This window comes from Sapajus apella, unplaced genomic scaffold, assembly GCF_009761245.1.
Source record: "Sapajus apella isolate SASKATOON/1434 unplaced genomic scaffold, GSC_monkey_1.0 scaffold221, whole genome shotgun sequence".
NCBI classification, from domain to species: Eukaryota; Metazoa; Chordata; class Mammalia; order Primates; family Cebidae; genus Sapajus; species Sapajus apella.
Window position 1 is genome coordinate 8601 of NW_022437161.1, and position 20963 is coordinate 29563.

Genomic DNA, 20963 nt, shown 5'->3' on the forward strand with positions numbered 1-20963 from the left:
CGTTGTCCAGTGGCCAAACTCTTCTCTGACGACCACCCCTAGCTGAACTCCTCTTGGCATTCAGACATTCCTCCTCTTCTTTCTCTGCTGCATTGTTCTGCCATTCATCTTCTTGTCTCCTTTTCTGTTCGTCTGCTTCTGGAGCCTGGGGTTTGGGGTTTATATGGGCATGGGACGGGGGGCATAATGGACCAAAAGGCAACTTTTTGGGCACAAAACCAGAAATGCCTGTTCTCACTTAGGGCCATGGGTCTCCAGGCTTGAGGTTGGGCCTTTGTCAGGGAACTGACCTCTTCTACCCAGTGTTTCCGTCTCCTGTCTGTATCATTATTTCCTTTTGTCCCCAGACATTTTCTTCTTCCAGTGCTCACCAACTCAGTAACATGGAACACCATTCCTGCAGTGTAGCATACCAGAATTTGATCATTCTTCATAACTTGCTCTCTCAAATCCAAAATTGTTTGTATTGTTTAAATGGTCGTTGCATGCTTTGACCCCTGATTAATTCTCCACTCTTATCTCATGTTTTGTGTTCATGCCAAACTTGCCTTCTTTCAATTCCTTTGGGACCAGGACGCCCAAAAGTTTGGCCTCAGGGTCTTTATATTGGTATATCCTCTTCCTGGAATATTCTTCCTCCAAATCTTTTCCTGGCGAGTTTCTACTTAACCTTTACGTACCAGGTGAAATATTTCTTCTTTGAGTGAATCTTCCTGGACCCATCTGACTAAATTCAGTCCTCCATGCCACCTTCATATCCTGCTGGTTTAATTTCCCAGGGAAACCCATAATTTCCCTTTATAGCACTTGACAACTGAAATGAGTGACTGAGGTATAAGCCTCAATCATTGAGCTTTATTACGCCAGTTTTAGGGCATGTCTGTGAAGAACACAGTCTCTGTGGCTGTTTTTCCGAAGAGGTTTTCAGGAGATTTCGTATTTGTATATTTCCTTAAAGCAGGGAAGGTATGTAGGAAGAGAGGTAGGTAGTTGGTTAGGCGAATAGTTAGCTGCATTCCTGTGAGACATTAGTTAGTGCCCAGTAAATCTACATTTTATATAAGATAAAGTGAATATCTGGAAAGAAAAAGGGAGTAAAAGACAAGTCAATTATGCAGCTGTCTCTAGGTAGGTAGAGGAAGGAGTCTTGACTTTGTTCTGCACCTGGGAGGATAAGCTTGTAATTACATTATTGGTGTAGAATCAAACAGACTTTAGTATTAGGAGCTAGACTTAGATTGTAGACCTAAAGTCACTTTTGGCATATCCTTGTTTATGGAAGGCCAGAAAATAACTAAGTTGTTGGGGGGCAGTCCTTCGCAGATATCTGAGGACTTTTAGCTTTCCATGGCGATCTGGCTAATACATAATGTTAGGAACAGCTATTCATTTGGAAGAGTGTGTTGCAATGACCTTCTCTTTTTCTTCAAAAGTTTGGGGGGTCCTGAGATTTTAAAATTTTCCTTTGCACACTCTCACAATTTTAAGTATTTATTTGTGAGATTGTTTTCATAATGTCTGCCTTCACTACTTGACTGTAAATTTCACAAGTGTTGCTCTTGTCTGTGTCCTCAACACTGAGAACTGACATGTAGCAGACAGTTAATAAATATTTATTCAGTGAATATATGTATAAATGAGTGAATGAGTACAAGTTTTTCTCAAAAAGCATATATTCCTCTCTTAAAGAGGAAGGGCCTCTTCAGTTTGGGAGACTATTCAGGGTCTGACGAATAGATACTCTGAAAGATTAAGAGCTATCTTTGATGGCCAGGCATGGTGGCTCATGCCTGTAATCCTGGCAGTTTGGGAGGTTGAGTCCAGTGACCGCTTGAGGTCAGGAGTTCAAGACCAGCCTGGCCAACATGGTGAAACCCCATCTCTACTAAAAATACAAAAATTAGCTGGGCATGGTGGCACACCTGTGGTCCCAGCTACTCAGGAGGCTGAGGCAGGAGAATTGCTTGAACCTGGGAGGCGGAGGTTGCAGTTAGCCGAGATCATGCCACTGTGCTCCAGCCTGGGCAACACAGTGAGACTGTCTTTAAAAAAAATGCTATCTTTCAGAGCTCAGTACAGTTCTCAACAACATTCCAAGTCATTTTTACCCTCCCCATTCGAGGTAAGTATTATATTACATTGTTCTCTTTTACCCACAATCCTTTCCCTAGGGTTTTCACCAGCTTTTCTTTAACCTGAAAAGAGTCAAAAGGAAAAACAGAATAAAAATATTCACTAGATTTTCCTGAGAATCTAAAACATTTGAAGTTTGCTTAGAGATTTGGCTGAAGCTTTGGATTGTCTCCAAGTTTAAGCAATCAATTTATCTGGGGCTAATTTCAGTTGTTCACAAGGTTGTTTTTTTCTTCAACTTTCAGTTTCAACATGACAGATGGAGTTAACCTCCTCATAGTTCAAATGAAGCAGTTAAACCCAGGGCCCAAGTTGGAAAATCTGACATAAGGAATCTCTCTTTCCAAACGTCATGACACCTGGTGATTATGTTCCAGATTCTGGCTCCTGGGTCCGTGGGAGCAGTAAGCTCTGGTCTTTCCAAAAGTCTTGTCATAGTAGTAGGGGAAAGGAACACTTCTTATGGACAGTGAAAGAGAAACACTAACCCATCCACTATCTTCCAGACATCAGACGTGAAAAGTAAGACAGAGGCATTTCTGACCTTGTCTGATTCAGTAGGACAGTGTCAGGCTTTGTTTAGAGAGAGAAAGTGACCATCCTTAAAAAAAAAATCCCTTATGCTCCCCACTGTTGGTCTTAAGTGCATGGCTTAGGTCCAGCCCTAGGTCTTTTTCATTTCAACACCAAACTACACTGGCTTTTGAGATGAAGACAGGGGTTGTAGATCTGCAGAACATCAGAATAGCTGCTGAATGCTTCTAAGAGCCCATTCTAAACCTCCCTTTTCTCTGTCCCAGTATCCAGAACAGATACAAGATTCCTTGTACTGAGTTGTTCTGGACCAGGGTCCATTGTTATTTAGCCATGCCCAATCCCTGGGAAGCTGACATACAATAGAAAATGGAGTGATAATTATGCAGCCAGTCTCTGTGGGACTTTTAGGGGAAGAACAGCCTTCCTAGGAAGTTAGTTACCTAGTCACTTTTGCTATTGTTTTATATATATAATATATATTTATATATATAAATATATATATAATATATATTTATATATATATAATATATATTTATATATATATATGGCTACTGAGACCAGAGGGAGCGAAGCCAGAGGATGGGAATATGGCCAATGTTTTACTGATGATTTACTTATCCAGCGATGACCAAAAACTCCAATGGCTACACCAGCTAATGCTGTCCATGAGAAGGCTGAAAGGATCTTCAGAGATTATCATGCTTAGCTCTTGCTTGTTTACTTGGCTGAAAAAATACTCTCCCGGTTTCCCTCGGAGTTATTATGGTTTGTAAGCAATGATGACAGTTAAAATTCTGCACTATCATACTAAGGTTTACAAGGTTCTGTTTCTAGATTTCTTTTCCTGGAGATTCTCTACTTGGACACCCCCACCAGCCTAAAGATCCCAGAAACATATGAAGAGCTCTCATAGGGACTGTTGGATAGAAGCAACTCTGTTGCCACACTGAAAACCAAATTCTGGAGATCTAGCATGAGAATCCAACCCTGAGGAATGCTGCAGAAGGTAAGTACAGACTTCTCAAAGGTATGACAAAAGCCCTGGCCTTGGACTCAAGAGACCTGAGTGCAAATCTGCCTTTCATTATAACTGTTTGATCCAGGTTAAATCACTTAACTGCTTTGAACTTCAATTCCTCTTTCTGTAAAACAGGAATACAATTACAGTACCTACTTCACAGTTGTGATTAATGAACAAACAAATGCACAAAGGACCCAGTATACAGTAGATGATAAGTATCAGTGACTTGTATCAGAATTTGTTTCTTATAGCTGCTGTGCCTTACAAATGCTGCCCAACTCTCCACAAGGGACCCATGGTAGAGATGACGCTGCTCTTCAGGTCATTCCTACAATTTTCAAGGCAATATTTGAAAAATTCTGAACCGATCCCGGAATGGCAAGCTTCTTTTCTCCACCTATCAAAATCCTGTTCATAACTGTGGACCCGATTCAAGTGTCAACCTCATTGCACATCTTCCTCAAATACTTTTTAGATCTTACCTAGGACTTAGGGAAGAGTTCGTCAAGGAAGAGATGCTTGAGCTGAGAGATGAAAACTGAGCAAGAGTACCCTGGGGAAGGGGAGAGGAGAGAATATTCTGGATAAAGGAGACAATATATGTGTAGATCTTGAGGCAAAAGGTAATCTAGTTTGTTGGAAAAACTGAAAGAAAACCAGAAGGCCAGTGAGGCTACATCACAGGGAAGTCCAGAAGCCTTATAGAGTAGTTGTGCATGTCTGTGCAGTTGGAGCACAACACAAAGATACCCTATCAAAGGCGCATGTGAGGACTGAAATCCAGCCTGTGTTCTCCTTGCTAAACCATGCATTTATAGGGCTCTATCCACCCAGAAGGAGTGCCTTTTTCTACTCTGTCCACCCTTGTTTTAATTTTCAGAAAGACACACAAAAGTTAGCAGCATCTCTTACAAGGCCATGCATCGTCTGGCTCCTACCTATCACACCAGTCTTACCTGGAACTCTTTCCCACATTCTCTTCTTTGTGCTCCATCCACACAGGTCTTTTGCATCCTCAGGACTTTGCACATGTTTTGCTTGTTATATTGGATTTCACTATCATCTACCCAGTACAATGCTTGGCATACTACTGAGGCTTGATGAGTGTGTTTTAGTGTTGAGTCCATGACCTGAGGCTGATTTGGCTTCATCTGAGTCTGGACCTGAACCAACTGCAATTGGGTTAGAACTGCTCTGGTCTTCAAGCCAGCGAGGCTGGTGCAATGCCCATTTCTAAGTGCTGGGAGCAGTGAATCTTGCTACCCAGGCATGGCAAAGGGGGCACGTTTTTCTTGGGGCTGCTAAAATATTTAGAGATTAAGAGAGTCTCAAGGACTTCTTAATACAGGCAATATTCATTTACTTTTTCTGCATGGGATTGAAAGAATTGAGGAATGTGGTTGTTTCAGACTTTCCTGTACTTCAAAACTCAGAAGAGCTTCCTCTAAGGATACATTACAATATATTCAACAAGAGTCTGCCCATCAGCCTGGATTTCTGAAAGAATGATAAGCTCCTACTGCTACCATTTGTTCAACAAATATTTATTGAGCACCTACAATAAATAATAAGATAGGCATGATCTTTGACTTCACAGAGCTTAGATTTTCGTACCGTGTTCAGAAATCTCTGTGGGATTATTTTACAGATGAAATGTGTTTTCTTAAGGTGCCAAATGCTCATTGGCAGCTTATATAGCTACTAATAAGGTTCAAGAAGAGTCCTTGGGTCCAAATCCTAGTGGAGTCTACCATTTGAGAGCTGTGCTACTACCTTGGGCAAGTTGCCTTTTCTTATTTTCAATTTTCTCAGCTGTAAATAAGAATAATAATGCTTAACCTCATAGAGTTGCTATTAAGATTAAAGTATAATATGTAAAAGGGTGTAGCCTAGTGCCAAATCAATAAATATCTTTATATAATACAGCATACCCTTTTGTTTTATGGAAAATGAAAATTATTTTTAAAATAAAATTTATCTAGGAAATAGTTCCGTTTCTTGGGAACTTAGTAATCAGAGGAAATGTCATGGCTATAGGAAATGTTTCCTATCTATTATGTCCTGATCCAGGTTGTTATTTTCTTGACATAGAAACTTTTATCTTGATGTCCCCAGCCAACCCTAGTGCCTAGCATAGTGCCTGCGAGTGCTGCAGATACAGGGCTTGTCCTGTTAATTTCTGCACTCTAAGGGTCTAGTGTAGTGTCTAGAACAAAGTACACATATTATTAGGCTGGTGCAAAAGTAAATGAGGTTTTTGTCGTTGAAAATAACGACAAAAACTGCACTTACTTTGTCGTCAACTTAATAGCTGTATAAGCTTATTTCATTCTCATAACAACCCTCTAAAATGATGCTATCATTATTATTAGATGAGGAAGCTAAGGCACAGAGAGATTAAGTCAATTGTCCTAAATTACCAAGCTAAGAGTGATAGAGCTGGAAGTTAAACCAAGCAGCCTAGCTCTGACACCTAACACAACCACATGGGAAGTGATTACTAGATATTTGTTGAATAAATGCAATTGTAAGAAAATGTAAATTACGACCATTTAAGGGAAGAATTCTATTATACATGTGAGCTTAATACAATAGCCATATTCTGAAAAGTTAGATAAAAATGAATTCTTTGTAAATTTCATGATCTATCATTAGTAGTGTGCCCAGAACATTGTAGTTTGAAAAAGTAACCCATACTGAGCTTTAAGGGTTCCTGCTATTCAAAGCAAATTGCAGTGATCCATTTTGCTGTGTCCTTTTGTCATGTCGGTCATCATCTCCTAAATTTCCTGATTTATAATTAGCTTTTTTCACATACTGGCTTTTTCTAAAGCAGAAGGGCTGGTATATATCCTTTTGTAGATCTTGTTCCAATCACTTATTAAATGGCTGCCCCCTACCCCCACCCCCAACCCCCACCCCCAACCCCGCCATCAACTAGAAGGCTAGAAAGACAGCTGGTGCCCTCTTCTGGGGGTTTGGGGCTGTTGCATACCTTAGACCCACGGGGCATTTCCAGAAAACAATTATGTCAACTTCTTTTCAAGTCTCATGATAAGAATGGGGTTGGATTTTTATTCTTTCTTTGAAATAAGAAATTGTATTTTTCTGAAAATAAGAAAGTTGAGTGTAGTGTCCAGAACAAAGCATGCATATTACATGCATAAGCTTATTTCATTCTCACAACAACCCTATTAATATCCATTTTAGATAATGAAAATAGATAATAATAGGAGACTCAGCCAGGCGAGCCTCCTGAAGCCCTGTTGGGTAGAGGGATGGAATTCCACCATGGTGCTGAAAAGACACTTCCTTCAGTCAGATATATTTTATTTTTTTTTATTTTGAGGCAGAGTCTCACTCTGTGGCCCAGGCTGGAGGGCAGTGGCTCAATTTCAGCTCACTGCAACATCCACCTCCTGGGTTCAAGCTGTTCTTGTGTCTCAGTCTCCCAAGTAGCTGGGATTACAGGCACGTGCCATCATGCCTCGCTAATATTTTGTATTTTTAGTAGAGATGGGTTTCACCATGTTACCCAGGCTGGTCTCAAACTCCTGGCTTCAAGCGATCCACCTGCCTCGGCTTCCCAAAGTGTTGGAATTTCAGGCCTGAGCCACCACACTCGGCCTCAGTCAGATATATTTTAGGTGTCCTTTAAAATCATGTGCTATTAATGATAAAATTGAGCGTTTATTGAGGATAATCTACGTGCTAGATACTTTAGATACATTGTCTCATTTAAATCTCACCACAACCCTAGAAGGGCAAACAATATCCCCTATTTCAGTTAAGAAAACTGAGATGCAGAGACGTTAAGCATTGGCCAAAAAATAGCAGAACCAGGAATTTAAACCCAAATCATGTTCTTTCCAGTGCAATATGTTTTCTTTTTCTACTTCTTATGATCCTGTATCAAAATCCCACTACTAATAGAGATAGCAAGGAAATGTTCTTGACATATGTAAACCCAATCCAACATCACTGAAACATCAAAGAGAACCATGCCCCGTGGACGTCTTGCTAGTTGTTCTCACATCTTCTTCTTCTTGTTTTTTAATGTAGTTGTATTGAATTCGTTTTTAATGTAGTTGTGTTGAATAGAAAGATAGGAAGTGGTGTTCGCAGCCACTGCCACACTGCCGTCGCTCTCCAATGCCAGCTCCAGCCGAAGGAGAAAGCGAGTAAGTAAGGAGGTCTCTATATCGTGGCTCATACAAAGCAGACTGCCTGCAAATCGACCAGAGGTAAAGCACCCAGGAAGCAACTGGTTACAAAGGCCGCTAGCAAGAATGTGCCCTCCTCTACTGGAGGGGTGAAGAAACCTCATCATTACAGGCCTGATATTGTGACTCTCCGTGAAATTAGATGTCATCAGAAGTCCACTGAATTTCTGAATTGCAAACTTCCCTTCTGGCATCTGGTGCAAGAAATTGCTCAGGACTTCAAAACAGATCTGCGCTTCCAGAGCGCAGCTATGGGTGCTTTGCAGGAGGCAAGTGAGGCCTATCTGGCAGACCTTTTTGAAGACACTAACCTATGTGGTATCCATGCCAAACATGCAACAATTATGCCAAAAGACATCCAGCTAGCACACCACATACGTGGAGAACATGCTTATGAATCCACTATGATGGGAAACATTTTATCCTCAGAAAAAAATTCCCTTCTTCCTGTTATTGGTAGTTCTGAACCTTAGATATTTTCTTTCTCATGGGGTTAAAAGGTACCTAGGTATATGATTTCGAGTGGAAAAATAGGGAACAGAAATCAGGTTTTGGCAGTTTTTCTGTTTTCATTTGTGTGTGAATTTTTAATATAAATGCAGAGACGTAAAGCATTAATGTACGTTAAAATGTTTCAGTGAACAAGTTTCAGCGGTTCAACTTTATAATAATCATACATAACCTGTTAAAGTTTTCTGGACAATGCCAGCTTTTGTATTTTTTTAAAACAAGTATATTTCTTATTGACAGCAACTAACTGGCGTTTGTAGCATTTTTACCATATAGTACATTCCATCCATCCACTATACTTTTCTGAGTTTTCCTACATGCAACTACATGCTTTTAATGTTGTCTGTCTTCCGTGCTGTTCCTGTAAGTTTGCTATTAAAATACATTAAACTATAAAAAAAGAAGGATAGGAAGTTTAAATTGGTAACAGACAGAGGTTAAAGAACAAAGAAACTGTTGGGAAGCAGAGAAGGGGTTAGGAGAGAAGGGAGGGTGTGGAAATAGAGTACAGCATCTTTTTGGCTGCTTCTCTACATCTCGTGAGGCCAGAACTAGCATGCTTATAAGGTTGAGTCCCAGCTTTCTAGGGAATTCAGCTTGCAACAAATGTAATAATAACTAACCTACATCTAGTACTTACTTTGTGCCAGGCACTCTTTTAAGTGTTTTACATGTATTAACTCATTTAATCCTCACCAAAAATCCAATTTTACATGTTAGAAGATTGTAGCAGAGAGAGGCTATGATTTTCATTTTACAGATGAGGAAACTGAGGCACAGAGAAGTTAAGTAGTTTATCCAAGGTCAAGCTAACAAATGGTGGAGTTGGAGTTTAAATTTAGGATTCCGCTTCCAGAGCTGTATTCTCACCCCCCATGATATAGAGTTAACCCTTGAACAACATGAGTTTGAACTACATGGGTTCACTTATATGCAGATAGTTTTCCATAAATATATTAGAACATATTTGGAGATTTTGACAATTGATAAAAACTTGCAGATGAACTGTATAGCCTAGAAATATCAAACAACTTAAGAAACAGTTATATATGTTGTGAATGCATCAATATACTTACACACTAGTCTATATTATTTTCTACCATAAAATCTATTGCAAAAAGTTAAAATTTATCAAAATTTACACACACACAGACTATACATGGTACCATTCACAGTCAAGGGAAATGTAAACAAATGTAAAGATGCAGTATTAAATCATAACTGCATAAAGTTATGTACCCACCTCCTGTTGCCATGGTGGTGAGCTCAAGTGTTGAGAGTATCTGCTTAAAATGCCACCATGTGATGCTAATCATCTCCCCTTGAGTGGTCTGCTTTACCAATGAATTGCATATGGAGATAATAAAAATTGATCTCTCCTGAGGCTGCAGTGAGCCGTGATCGTGTCACTGCATTTCAGCTTGAGCAAAAGAGTGAGATTCTGGCTCAAAAAAGAAAAAAACAAAGCCATCTCCGGTAGTTCTCCTGTACGTTTCACCGTGTACGTTTCATTGCGTTTAGTGCAATATTGTAAACTATGAATAACACTGTGGAACTCATATGAAGTGCCACTACTGCTGCCAGAAGTGCTCCTAAAAAGCAAAGTCCTGACATTCCAACAAAAAGTTGAATTGCTTAATATGTATCATAGATTGAGATCTGCAGCTGTGGTTACCGGCCATTTCAGACTGACGATGTAAACTTAGAGTATTAATAAATACAGTACAATATTGTAAATGTATTTTATGTTTTTAAATCATTTTTTCTGAGGCAGGATCCTGATCTGTCACCCAGGCTGGCTGGAGTTCAGTGACGCCGTTATGGCTCAAGCAATCCTCCCACCTCAGCCTTCTGAGTAGCTAGGACCACAGGTGCACGCACCATCCTGGCTAATTTTTGTATTTTTTGTAGAGACGGTGTTTCAGCATGTTGCCCAGGCTGGTCTTGAATTCCTGGGCTCAAACAATCCTCCCTCCTCGGCCTCCCAAAGTGCTGGGATTACAGGTATGAGCCACCGCACCTGGCCTTAAAAATCATTTTCTTTTCTGTAGCTTACTTTATTGTAGGAATGCAGTATATAAAACATAGGACATACAAAATATGTTAATTGATTGTTATCCATAAGACTTCTAGTCAACAGTGGGCTATTAGTATAGTCATCCCTCCTCTCTGTATACATGAGAGATTGATTCCAGGACCTACTGCAGATACCAAAACCTGTACATATTCAAGTTGCGTACAGTCTGTTTTTCAAAACCTGCACATACAAAAAGTCAGTCCTCTGTGTAAGTGGGTTCTGCATCCTGTGAATATTGTATTTTTGATCCATGTTTAGTTGAAAAAAAATCCATGTTTAAATGGGCTCGTGAAGTTCAAACTCATGTTGTTCAAGGTTCAATGTAATTAAGTTTGGAGTCAAGTTATGCCAAATATTGACTGCATGGGAGATGGGGTGAGGTTAGCACCCCAACCCCCATGTCGTTCAAGGGTCAACTGTATTGCCTTTTCCAATATGTTGTAAGGATAAGTAGTGTTTCAGAAAAGATTTATTTCAAGATATACATGTGTGTGTGCTTGTGTTTGTAATGAGTAACAATGTAAAATGTATTTATTTTTGTAAGTCACAGACAAAAGTGTCTAAAAGCGCTACTGCTCTAGCAATAGCATTGCTGAATTGTTTATCTTCAGCCTTAATGGCGATAATGCCAGGTTGCTCTCCAAAATGATCATACCAAATCAGTCTCAACAGCAGTGTGAGATGTTCCATATCTCTCTATATAGATATTCTATATATTATACCTATGTTCCATACCCTCACCTGAACTTAATAGTGTCAGACTTTTCATGTGCTATCAATCCAGTGGGTGTTGAATAGTATCTTAATGCGGTTTTCAGTTGAGTTTTTTAGATTTCTAATACATCTTTTCATGCATTTGACCACTTAAATTTTGCTTATTGTGAGTCATCTCTTTATATCCCTTACTTGTATATTATGCAATACAACCCTCACAACAACTCTCTGAAGGCGCCAGCAATATAGATGAAGAAACTAAATCTGGGAGAAATCTTGCTTAAAGTAACCCAGCTAATGAGTTTTGAGCTGAAATTTGAGTCCAGATGTAGAGAACCCCTAAGCCTATGCCTTTTGTTTTACACTACATGCCAGAGCCCAAGGTCATGTTAGAAAAAAAAACACAAAAAAACAGAGGAAGAAAACAAATAAATTTGAACATGCAACCATTAGCAACCATGTCTTGTGTCAAACTAGGCTTTGTGCAATTAACATAGATTATTTCCCTGTGTCCTCACAACAACCTGTGAGCTAAAACATGTTATGTCCATTCTACAGGTGAGAAAACTAAGGTGTAGAGAAATGAAGAAATTTGCCTTGGAAGGGTTAAATTACAGCTAGAAATTTGCCTTGGAAAGGTTAAATTGTAGCTAGGGACAGAATCGCAATTCAAACATGAATCTCAACTCAAACACAAGCACAGACCTCAATCACAGAAACTCAAATAGATCTGCCTGATTACAAAGTCCATCCCTGTTCCACAATGTTGTCTATCCATAAATATTCCTGGTGTAAGGTAAAGGCCTCCTGCAAATCAAGCCTGACTCATCATCTCGTAGAGCCAGGTCTTGACCTGCTTCCCCACTTTCTCTCCAGATCCCCATCTGTTTCTACTTCGATGAGGCCAGGACTATACCTACTATCTTTCTGCAGAATCCTGGTCTGAGGTAGCCTTAAATCGGGCCCAGCCCTGCTGCTTCACATTAGCCATCTGAGCTAGGTTAGCTCCCATTCATTGATTGCTCTTCTACTTCCTCAGGCTTCTCTAATGAAGCCCAATCAGGGTCTCAACACCTTCCATGCTAAACCAGAAAATTATAAGCAGAGTCCTTAAACGTGGCTGCACATTAAAATCACTTGTGAACTTAAAAAAAATCCTCATGCGCTAGTTAGAACCCAGATCCATTACATCAGAATGGTACCCAGGCATTAACAATAGTTAAAGCTTCCCAGATGATTCTAATCTACAGCCAAGATTGAGAACCACTGTTACAGCATCTTCTTCAAGCTCCAGCAGCCATACCCAGCAGCTTCCACATTTTAGGTTTTCAAAGGAACTTCTTGGAGCATTGTAAAGACCCAGATTTCTGGACACCACCCTGGAGAATCCATGTTTGGGTTCAGACCCAGGAGTCTACATTCTTAATAATCGCCCCAGATAGTTTCACTGCAGATTATTAGCAGACCATATTTTGGAAAATGCTGCATTAGAGGCATGGAAGTAGGATGGGTACAGGAGGCCTCTGGCCCTTTAAGGGTAGATTAAGGGACTACTTTTAAGGCCGCAGGGCGAAGTAGGGTCAGGCTGCTTTTTTTCATTCTAGTGGATAAGTTAAGGAAGTGGGGCCTGAAATGGACCTCTCCTTTTAGTTACCTCAGCCTCTCAATTGGTACTATCTTGTTCTCAGCCCAGGAGAGCGGGAGGGGCATGCTGCCTTGTTCTACCTTCTGTTTGTTTTGATGCAAAGAGGCCAAGTTATAAGGCATTCTTTGGCCCAGGAGATCCTCTTAGAGAAAGCAATATAGGGCCTGCCTGCCTTTCTTTTTCGTGCCCCATCCTTGGTTGTGGAGCCAGGATGCAGTTATCTGCATGAAAGGAAACGGTCAGAGTGACATCCCTTGGACTTGTGTTGGGACCTGTCATTGAACACCAAGCCTTTCAAGATGGTCCTCCTCAGTATTCTTAGAATTCTTTTTCTTTGGGAACTGGTGCTTTTCATGGAACACAGGACCCAAATGGCAGAAGGAGGGCAGTCCTCTATTGCCCTCCCAGCTGAGGCCCCTACCTTGCCCCTGATTCAGGAGCTGCTAGAAGAATCCCCTGCTGAACAGCCAAGGAAGCCCCGGCTCCTAGGACATTCACTGCGGTACATGCTGGAGTTGTACCAGCGTTCAGCTGACTCTCATGGGCACCCTAGAGAGAATCGCACCATTGGGGCCACCATGGTGAGGCTGGTGAAGCCCTTGACCAATGTAGCAAAGCCTCGCAGAGGTGAGTTGTTATGACCCCATGCTGCCCTGGAGGGGAGAGAAGTGGAGAAGAGTGTAGAGAGAAGGGAATTGGTGGGTTTGCGGCCTTATTGCCTTGTGGGCACGTTGTTTCTTTAGTCTTGGCTTTCAAAGGATAGTGAGGGAGAAGCCAGCACCAAGCCTACTTCCTTTAGAGCATCAACTTAAGAACAGATTGCTTTGGTGCCTACTGAGAAGTCTTTTCTGGGTCCCAGGACAACTGAGTGATGTGTTAACACCTATCTTTCACAGAAACTTTTTGCTTGTGATAGTTCTGAAAGCTGTAATTCAGATATACCCAGCTATATTCTTGTGGAGGGCTATTCAAGTGGCGTTTTGCTCGTAGAAGGCATAGAGTACAGGATGCTGAGTTGCGGAAACTTATAAGGCCTCAGAAAGGACATAAATAAGCTAACATCTGAGGGTCTGCATACCTGGCTCTGTGAGCATCTGCTATTGTATTTAATTCTTAATGAAAGCTACTATCTCAGCTGTCTTGATGCAATTAGCCTGACTTTAAAGCTAACACATGGAGAGGTTAAGTAATTTGCAAATGTTACAGAGTGGGTCGCAGAGATGGGATTTCAGCTCAAGTCTGTCTGATTCTAAAGTCTGTTGGTAACTTCTTAAGTCTTTAAATGCAGTATTCCAATATCCTTGTACCCCCAGCGGTTTTTCTACTTGGGTCATATTGCTACTTTGGGATTCTGGTACTAAGTGTATTTTGGAACATTTTTTTGTTCCCATCACGTTTGATTTTGCTTTTAACATTTGCATCAGACATTGTTCCAGGACAGCAGTGAGCTCTTGAAGTGTAGGACTCTCTAGAGAATGCAGACAGTCATCAACTTCAAGGAATTCTTTGGAACCTAATGAGATCAATCTGTGGCCTTCACTAGTCTCAAAGACAAAAAGAGACAGGACTTAACCCCTTCCCCAAGTAAAACAATAAACATTCTCGTACCTAACCCTTACTGTGAGCTTACTGTGTGCCAGGCATTGCACAAAATATTTTATACACATTATCTTAATCCTCACAACTACCAGATTAGGTAGGTAGTATTAACATACCTACTTGAGAGGTGAAGAAACTGAGGATCAGAGTCAGTTACTCAATGTCATACAACTAGTAATTGCTAGAGCCAGGTATTAAACCCAGGCTCTCAGGCCCAAAGCCTGTGTGTTAATCATCATGCTGTTCTGACTCTCCGTTGGATTTTAAGTGAGTGCCAGGCAGTGTGTTTGGGTTGGGTATATAGAAGCAAAAAATTTCCTGACCTCTAGAAGCTCCCAGTATAGTGGAATGGATAATTACATAATATTACAGTATGCCAAGTGCTTTGGAAAGGATAAACAGTAGGGCTCCCAGGACCTATGAGAAGAAATGGCTCATTGCTTGAAGCCAGGATTGGGAAGCAAGGAGACTATTGGAAGGCCTCATGGAGGAGGTAGTACTTGAAATTGACCTTGCAGAAGGAGCAAAGAGGCCATGAATTGAGGCAGATAAGTGTATTCTGATTTAGCAAAGAGAAAATGGTGTGGGTAAAAATTCATTGAACAAACATTTATTTGGCTCCTACTGAGTACTAGGCATACAGATGTCATCAAGATAGGTAAAACCCCTACTCTCATGGAGCATGTGTTCTCATAGGGGAGACAAATAAGCACACACAGTTAAATCATGAATTGTGGTAAGTGCTATCAAAGGATGAAGTCGCTTGTTAAGATAGAAAATGGCAATGAAATCTTCCCTTTTCATGGAGTTGTCAGGGAATATATCTTTGAAAAGTGCCATTTGAGCTCAGGTCTATAAGATAAGCTAGGCATGGGAAGAGTAGGGAGAAGCCTGATTTAGGCAGAGGAACAACAGGTGCAAATGCCTAGAGGATGAAAACAAGTTTGTTCCAATTGAAGAACAGGGAAAATCAGTACGGCTGGACCCTCATGAGCATTGTGGGAAATGGCAGGATATGAGGCTGATGAGAAGCAGGGATTTGTAGGCTGTGATAAGGGATCTGGATCCTATTTGTAAGTGCAGCAGAAAGTTGCACAAAATCAAGCACTGTGGGAGGCCAAGACGGGAAGATCACTTGAGCCCAAGAGTCTGAGACCAGCCTAGGCAACATAGGGAGGCATGTCTCTACAAAAAATAAAAATACATTAGCTGGGTGTGGTGGTGCACACCTGTGGTCCCAGCTACTCAGGAGGCTGAGACCAGAGGATCATTTGAGCCTGGGAGGTTGAGACTGCAGTGAGCCATGATTGTGCCACTGCACTCCAGCCTGGGTGACAGTGAGACCCTGTCTCAACAGAAAAAAAGACCCACCTCACAAACGAAGAAAAAAATAGGCGTATACAGATGATGTGAGGCTAGAAAGGAGGATGCCTAGAATTAGGCAAGTATCTTGGTCTCACTGTGGAACATATTGGTATCTGGGGACTCTGGAAAGGATCCAGAGACAGATGACAAATTCAATCACACAGGATGTGTGAGTCAGCCCTTTCCCTGAAAAGCTCTGACCAGACCCTTCCTGGCTCTGATTCTTAGCAACCCTATCCTGCTTCAGGAAACATGTGATGTCAAGGTCTCAAAGGAAAGGGCAGTTCCTCCCCAGACAGCCTGCTAGAGTTTGGGTTGGGTTCCTTTATAGGCAGGGTGGAGCAGGTTTATGGGTGGGCCTCTAAGAAAGATTACTGTAAGAAGGGAGTATGGAATAACTTGAGAAAGCAAACATAAGCCTGACTTAGATTTGTGTGAACAATACCTAATACCCCAAACCCAAGGGTATATTAAACGTGAGTTGGAATTTGAACTTTTAAAGATATTCTGGGGCTGGGTGCAGTGGCTCGAATGGTTGCTAATCCCAGCACTTTGGGAGGCCAAAGGGGGCAGATCGCTTGAACCCAGGAGTTTGAGACCAGCCTGGCAACATGGCAAACCCTGTCTCTACAAAGAAACAAAACAGAAAAAGATGGGCATGGTGGCATGTACTTGTAGTCCTAGCTATTCAGAGGGGCTGAAATGAGAGGATCTCTCGAACCTGGGAAGTCAAGGCTGTAGTGAGCCATGATTGCACCACTGCACTCCAGCCTGGGTGACAGAGTGAGACTGGGGGAAAAAAATTTCTGGAACATCAAGATGTTAAAGAACTTCTATGTTGAAAATGCCACAACTAATGAAGAATTCCTGTCTTGTGGATTCAGTGAAGAAGGACTAGGTGAATAATATGCAAACTAACATGGAATTATTTACTGATGTCTGAAGATGAGAGGTGGCTTTTTTCTGAGGTGCCAGGCTTTTGTAGTCTTTGCTCTTGACCTTTGCAGGTGGGCGGGTGGGCAGCAGGTGGGCGAGGCGGTGCAGAAGTTTGGAACACCTTGGGTGCAACCTTTTAATCCTTTGACAGTTGGGTGTCAGCAATACAGTTTGGATTAAAGTTCTTATTCACGAAGGAGCATGCAGCTTTTAATAGACTTCTCAGCAAACAAAATATTTATGTGATCAAGACTGTGTGGAAAATAGTATTTAGAGAAATAGTGGTGAAATGAGTGAGATAAATGGAGGACAATTTCCAGCAAGTAATGGTAAAGAAAGATTGAGGGCCAAAGGAGGAAAAGATGCTTAAGAAGCAATTCTTAAAGTAGATGGAAGGCGGAAGTAGTAAGATAGCTGTCTGTACTACAGGAGGCTAGACAAAATTATTTTGTACTGCCTTGGTCCTGGGCTTGAAATTATAGCAGGCCACAGCACCCAATATTGAACTGCTGCCCCAAAGCTGCATCTGTATAGTGAGATGACATAAAGACTCTTAATCCATGTATGTTTCAACAATTCTAAATGGACACATTTAATAGTCAACTAATAATAATATTGACCTTCTCCCCTACATAGAGTATGTGCACAAGATAATTCTATACTCGAATTATTCCCCCCTGAGCCCAACACTGTAAGTAATCTAACAGTGAGACAGTTTCTCTTAAGAAAAACAAACAGGCTTGGGTTCAAATCTTAACTCTACCATATATCTGTCCTTTGACATAGCTTCTCTGACCCTCAATTTCCTTGTCTGCAAAATAGAGATAATAACTATCTCCTAAGACTATTGAGGATTAAAGAGCTAATACATGTAAAGCATCTAGTGTATTAGTAAGTGCTCAATAAATGATGGTTTCATTACCTTGAGTTAATTTTAGGGCTGATTGTAGCTATCAGTCTGTATCAAGCAGGTCTGTGAGGAAGACTCAGGTTAGGAGGTAAGCTAAACCTCTGTTCTTGTTCCCTCTTACTTGTGCAGGTACCTGGCATATACAAATACTCGGCTTTCCTCTCAGACCAAACCGAGGATTATATCAACTAGTTAGAGGCACTGTGGTTTACCGCCATCACCTCCAACTAACTGGCTTCAATCTCTCCTGCCATGTGGAGCCCTGGGCTCAGAAAAGCCCAACCAAACACTTTCTTTCCTCAGAAGGAGGTTCCTCAAACCCTTCCCTGATGTCTAACGCTTGGAAAGAGATGGATATCACACAACATGTTCAGCAAAGGTTCTGGAATAACAAGAGACAGAGGATCCTAAGACTCCGTTTTATGTGTCAGCAGCAAAAAGATAGTGTTGGTCTTGAGCTCTGGCGTGGCACTTCATCCTTGGACATTGCCTTCTTGTTACTCTATTTCAATGATACTCATAAAAGCATTCAGAAAGCTAAACTTCTTCCCATGGGCATGGAGGAGATCATGGAAAGGGAATCCCCTCTTCTACGGAGAACCCGACAAGCAGGCAGTATTTCAGCTGAGGCTACCGCCTCTTCCTTGAAAGACAGTGAGCCTGAAAATAACCAGTGTTCCCTCCACCCTTTCCAAGTCAGCTTCCGCCAGCTCGGCTGGGATCACTGGATCATTGCTCCCTCATTCTACACCCCGAACTACTGTAAAGGAACTTGTCTCCGAGTACTACGTGGTGATCTCAATTCCCCCAATCATGCCATTGTTCAGAACCTTGTCAATCAGCTGGTGGACCCGAGTGTCCCTCGGCCTTCCTGTGTCCCATATAAGTATGTTCCCATTAGCGTCCTCCTGATTGAGGCAAATGGGAGTATTTTGTATAAGGAGTATGAGGGTATGATTGCTGAATCTTGTACATGCAGATGACAGCCAAAGCACAGATAGCTCAGGTTTCCCAGGAAATTGAAGAAGAGTTTAAAATATCAATGTTAAAACTGCAAGTGATCCTGTACCAATCTGTAGGTTATATTTCTTGCCTTGTTACTTAAGTCTCTTCCCCCACTTTGTGGAAATAGTTCTGATACCAGTCTCCTAGCATGAATCAGTACAGTTTGACCACTAGTCAGAGCCCTTAATGCTTGGATAAGATGTCCTCTATTTTGTTTTCCTTGGGGCTTTGTCAGAGTCAGCAGTCTGTAGTGGTAGAACTTCAGAAATTGTCCAACCTTTCCTAGCCTGGGAAAGGAGGGTTCTTCCCAGTGCCCATATTATCTGAAACACTAGAAGATTCGGGGTGGTGAAAATAGCTTGGGATTTTATATTCCTCTTCTTGCCTCCTATGTCCTAGAAACTACTGGTAGCTAATCAGATAAATTTCCTGCTTCTGTTTGCACTGCCTTCTAAACTTTTCTCAGACAGGCTGGATAATCTTCAGGTAACAGTCTTCATAGAAATCTTTTGAGGGAATAGAAGGAAGGAAATCTTTTTCTAAACCAGCAGGGCTTTTCCTCTTAGCCCCTGAATCTGGGAAAAGCACCTGGGATTCTTTTCTGTCCTAAGTGAGTACAGTAGCCTTTAAGGAAGCCCATAAAGAAACTACAGTATGAAACTGTCTGAGATGATAATCTACTTCAAAACCTGCATTTATGGCGAAGAAGAGAAAACCTGTCATTGCTGATTAGTATTATGAATGGGGGAATTATTTTAAGTATTCCATGGAACAATAGAGTTCAGGGCATTTTCCTCATGTGATGCTTAAAACCCTGTAAATTACCACATAAAGTTCCCAGGTGGCTCAGAGGCTAGGAGTTGGCCTGAGTGGGGGTGCAGGGGATTACAAGGCTGTGATGGAAGGACTATGGGATGAGGGTGAAACCTGCCAAGGCCTGGAGCTGACTTTATTCTGGGCTTGCCTGTTTTATGTGTTCAGTTTGGATCTGGACCCAGGTCCAGATCCTGAAATAAATGATGCTTGCAATTTGACTCATTTCTACTCCTATACTGTATTTAAATGATGGGACTGGGTTTTGTTGCAAATAAATCATTATTTTGTTGTTGAAGAAAATCTTGACTGTTGTTAGAATTGGGAGAGAGTGGAAGGAATTTATTTTCTTCGTTCCCTTTAGCTGAGGCTAGGAATTCAACCCTAATCCCTGAAGGGCAGGGCTGGAGCATCCTCAGAAGTTCTCTCTTAAGGAAACACTGTTAGCCATCAGCCCTCGCCAAGGCGTCCCTTTGGCGAAGCCCAGTAAGTCTGTCCCTACCCAATTGCTCTTGACTAGTCTTATGGCAATTCTCATGGGATAGGACTGATTTAGGGTAGGTATGTGTGTTTGTCAAATCCCTACATTTCTTACCTATTAATTGTAAACTAACTCGTTTTAACACTCCCTTCAACAACCGGTTCCAGCTAGGCTGAATATCTTGCAAGTATATAAATACAAGTTTTATTTTTGTGACTGAGGAGCTGTTCCTTAACATCCATTTGCCTGTCTACCTTCTTTACTGTATCATTAAGGGTCAGCTCAGGCATTTCTCATCTTCTCAATGTCCCCTTGACACACCAGCCTCAGGTGTGTATTAAGTTTTCTATGTATTCAGAACTCACAAAGCTAGGAGATCATGACTTATTGAAAATCCCTAAGATCCAAGATGCTAAACTTAGGATCTGGTCTTATAACCAAGGTCCATCTTCAGCTAGACTGAGTATCTTGCAAGTCTCTACGCATCCCTCTGTGTTCATATAGCACTTTGTGCCTGCCTTTGATATACTCTAGTATAAATGTTTATTCTTGCAAAAAGATGGAGCCCCTTTTGAGGAGTTTCAACTGCATCTTGCCCTTTTCTATATTATAAGAGCCTGACACCTAATAGGTCCTTAATGAATACAAACATACAATTATGACTTTTTTGGTAAGCGATACATTCTTCCTGACATGAAACATCTCAATTTTCACGCATTTTATTTTTCCATGGGAATAAATATAAAATACTTTGCATATCAAGTAAGATGATTATTATATCCCACTATTTCAAAATCATGATTTAAATCATAATAGAATATAACAGCGATATTAGGCAGTTTTTGTAATCATTATATATGCTGCAAATTGGTCTGAGAGAGGAACTATGGGTTTCCCCAGCCTAATTGGGGTAGTCACAAATATCTAAGAGGCCTGAAGACGGACCCTGATTATAGGACCAGATCCTGAGTTCAGCATCTTGGTTCTTAGGGAT

General features: G+C 41.2%; 1 protein-coding gene across 1 annotated transcript; it reads left to right on the forward strand.

Annotated features, from left to right (window-relative positions):
* Nucleotides 1–10434: 10434 nt before the first annotated feature.
* BMP15 (bone morphogenetic protein 15) lies at nucleotides 10435–18778 on the forward strand. The gene is made up of 2 exons (XM_032271024.1): nucleotides 10435–13487; nucleotides 17800–18778. The coding sequence occupies exons 1-2, from the start codon at nucleotides 13160–13162 to the stop codon at nucleotides 18651–18653; spliced, it is 1182 nt and encodes a 393-aa protein (XP_032126915.1). The 5' UTR covers nucleotides 10435–13159; the 3' UTR covers nucleotides 18654–18778.
* The last annotated feature ends 2185 nt before the right edge of the window (nucleotides 18779–20963 follow it).

Coding starts and splice junctions, on each gene's coding strand:
- BMP15 (XM_032271024.1), top strand. CDS start 13,160: ATGGTCCTCCTCAGTATTCTTAGAATTCTTTTTCTTTGGGAACTGGTG. Junction 13,488..17,799: donor TGTAGCAAAGCCTCGCAGAG/GTGAGTTGTTAT, acceptor TTACTTGTGCAG/GTACCTGGCATATACAAATA.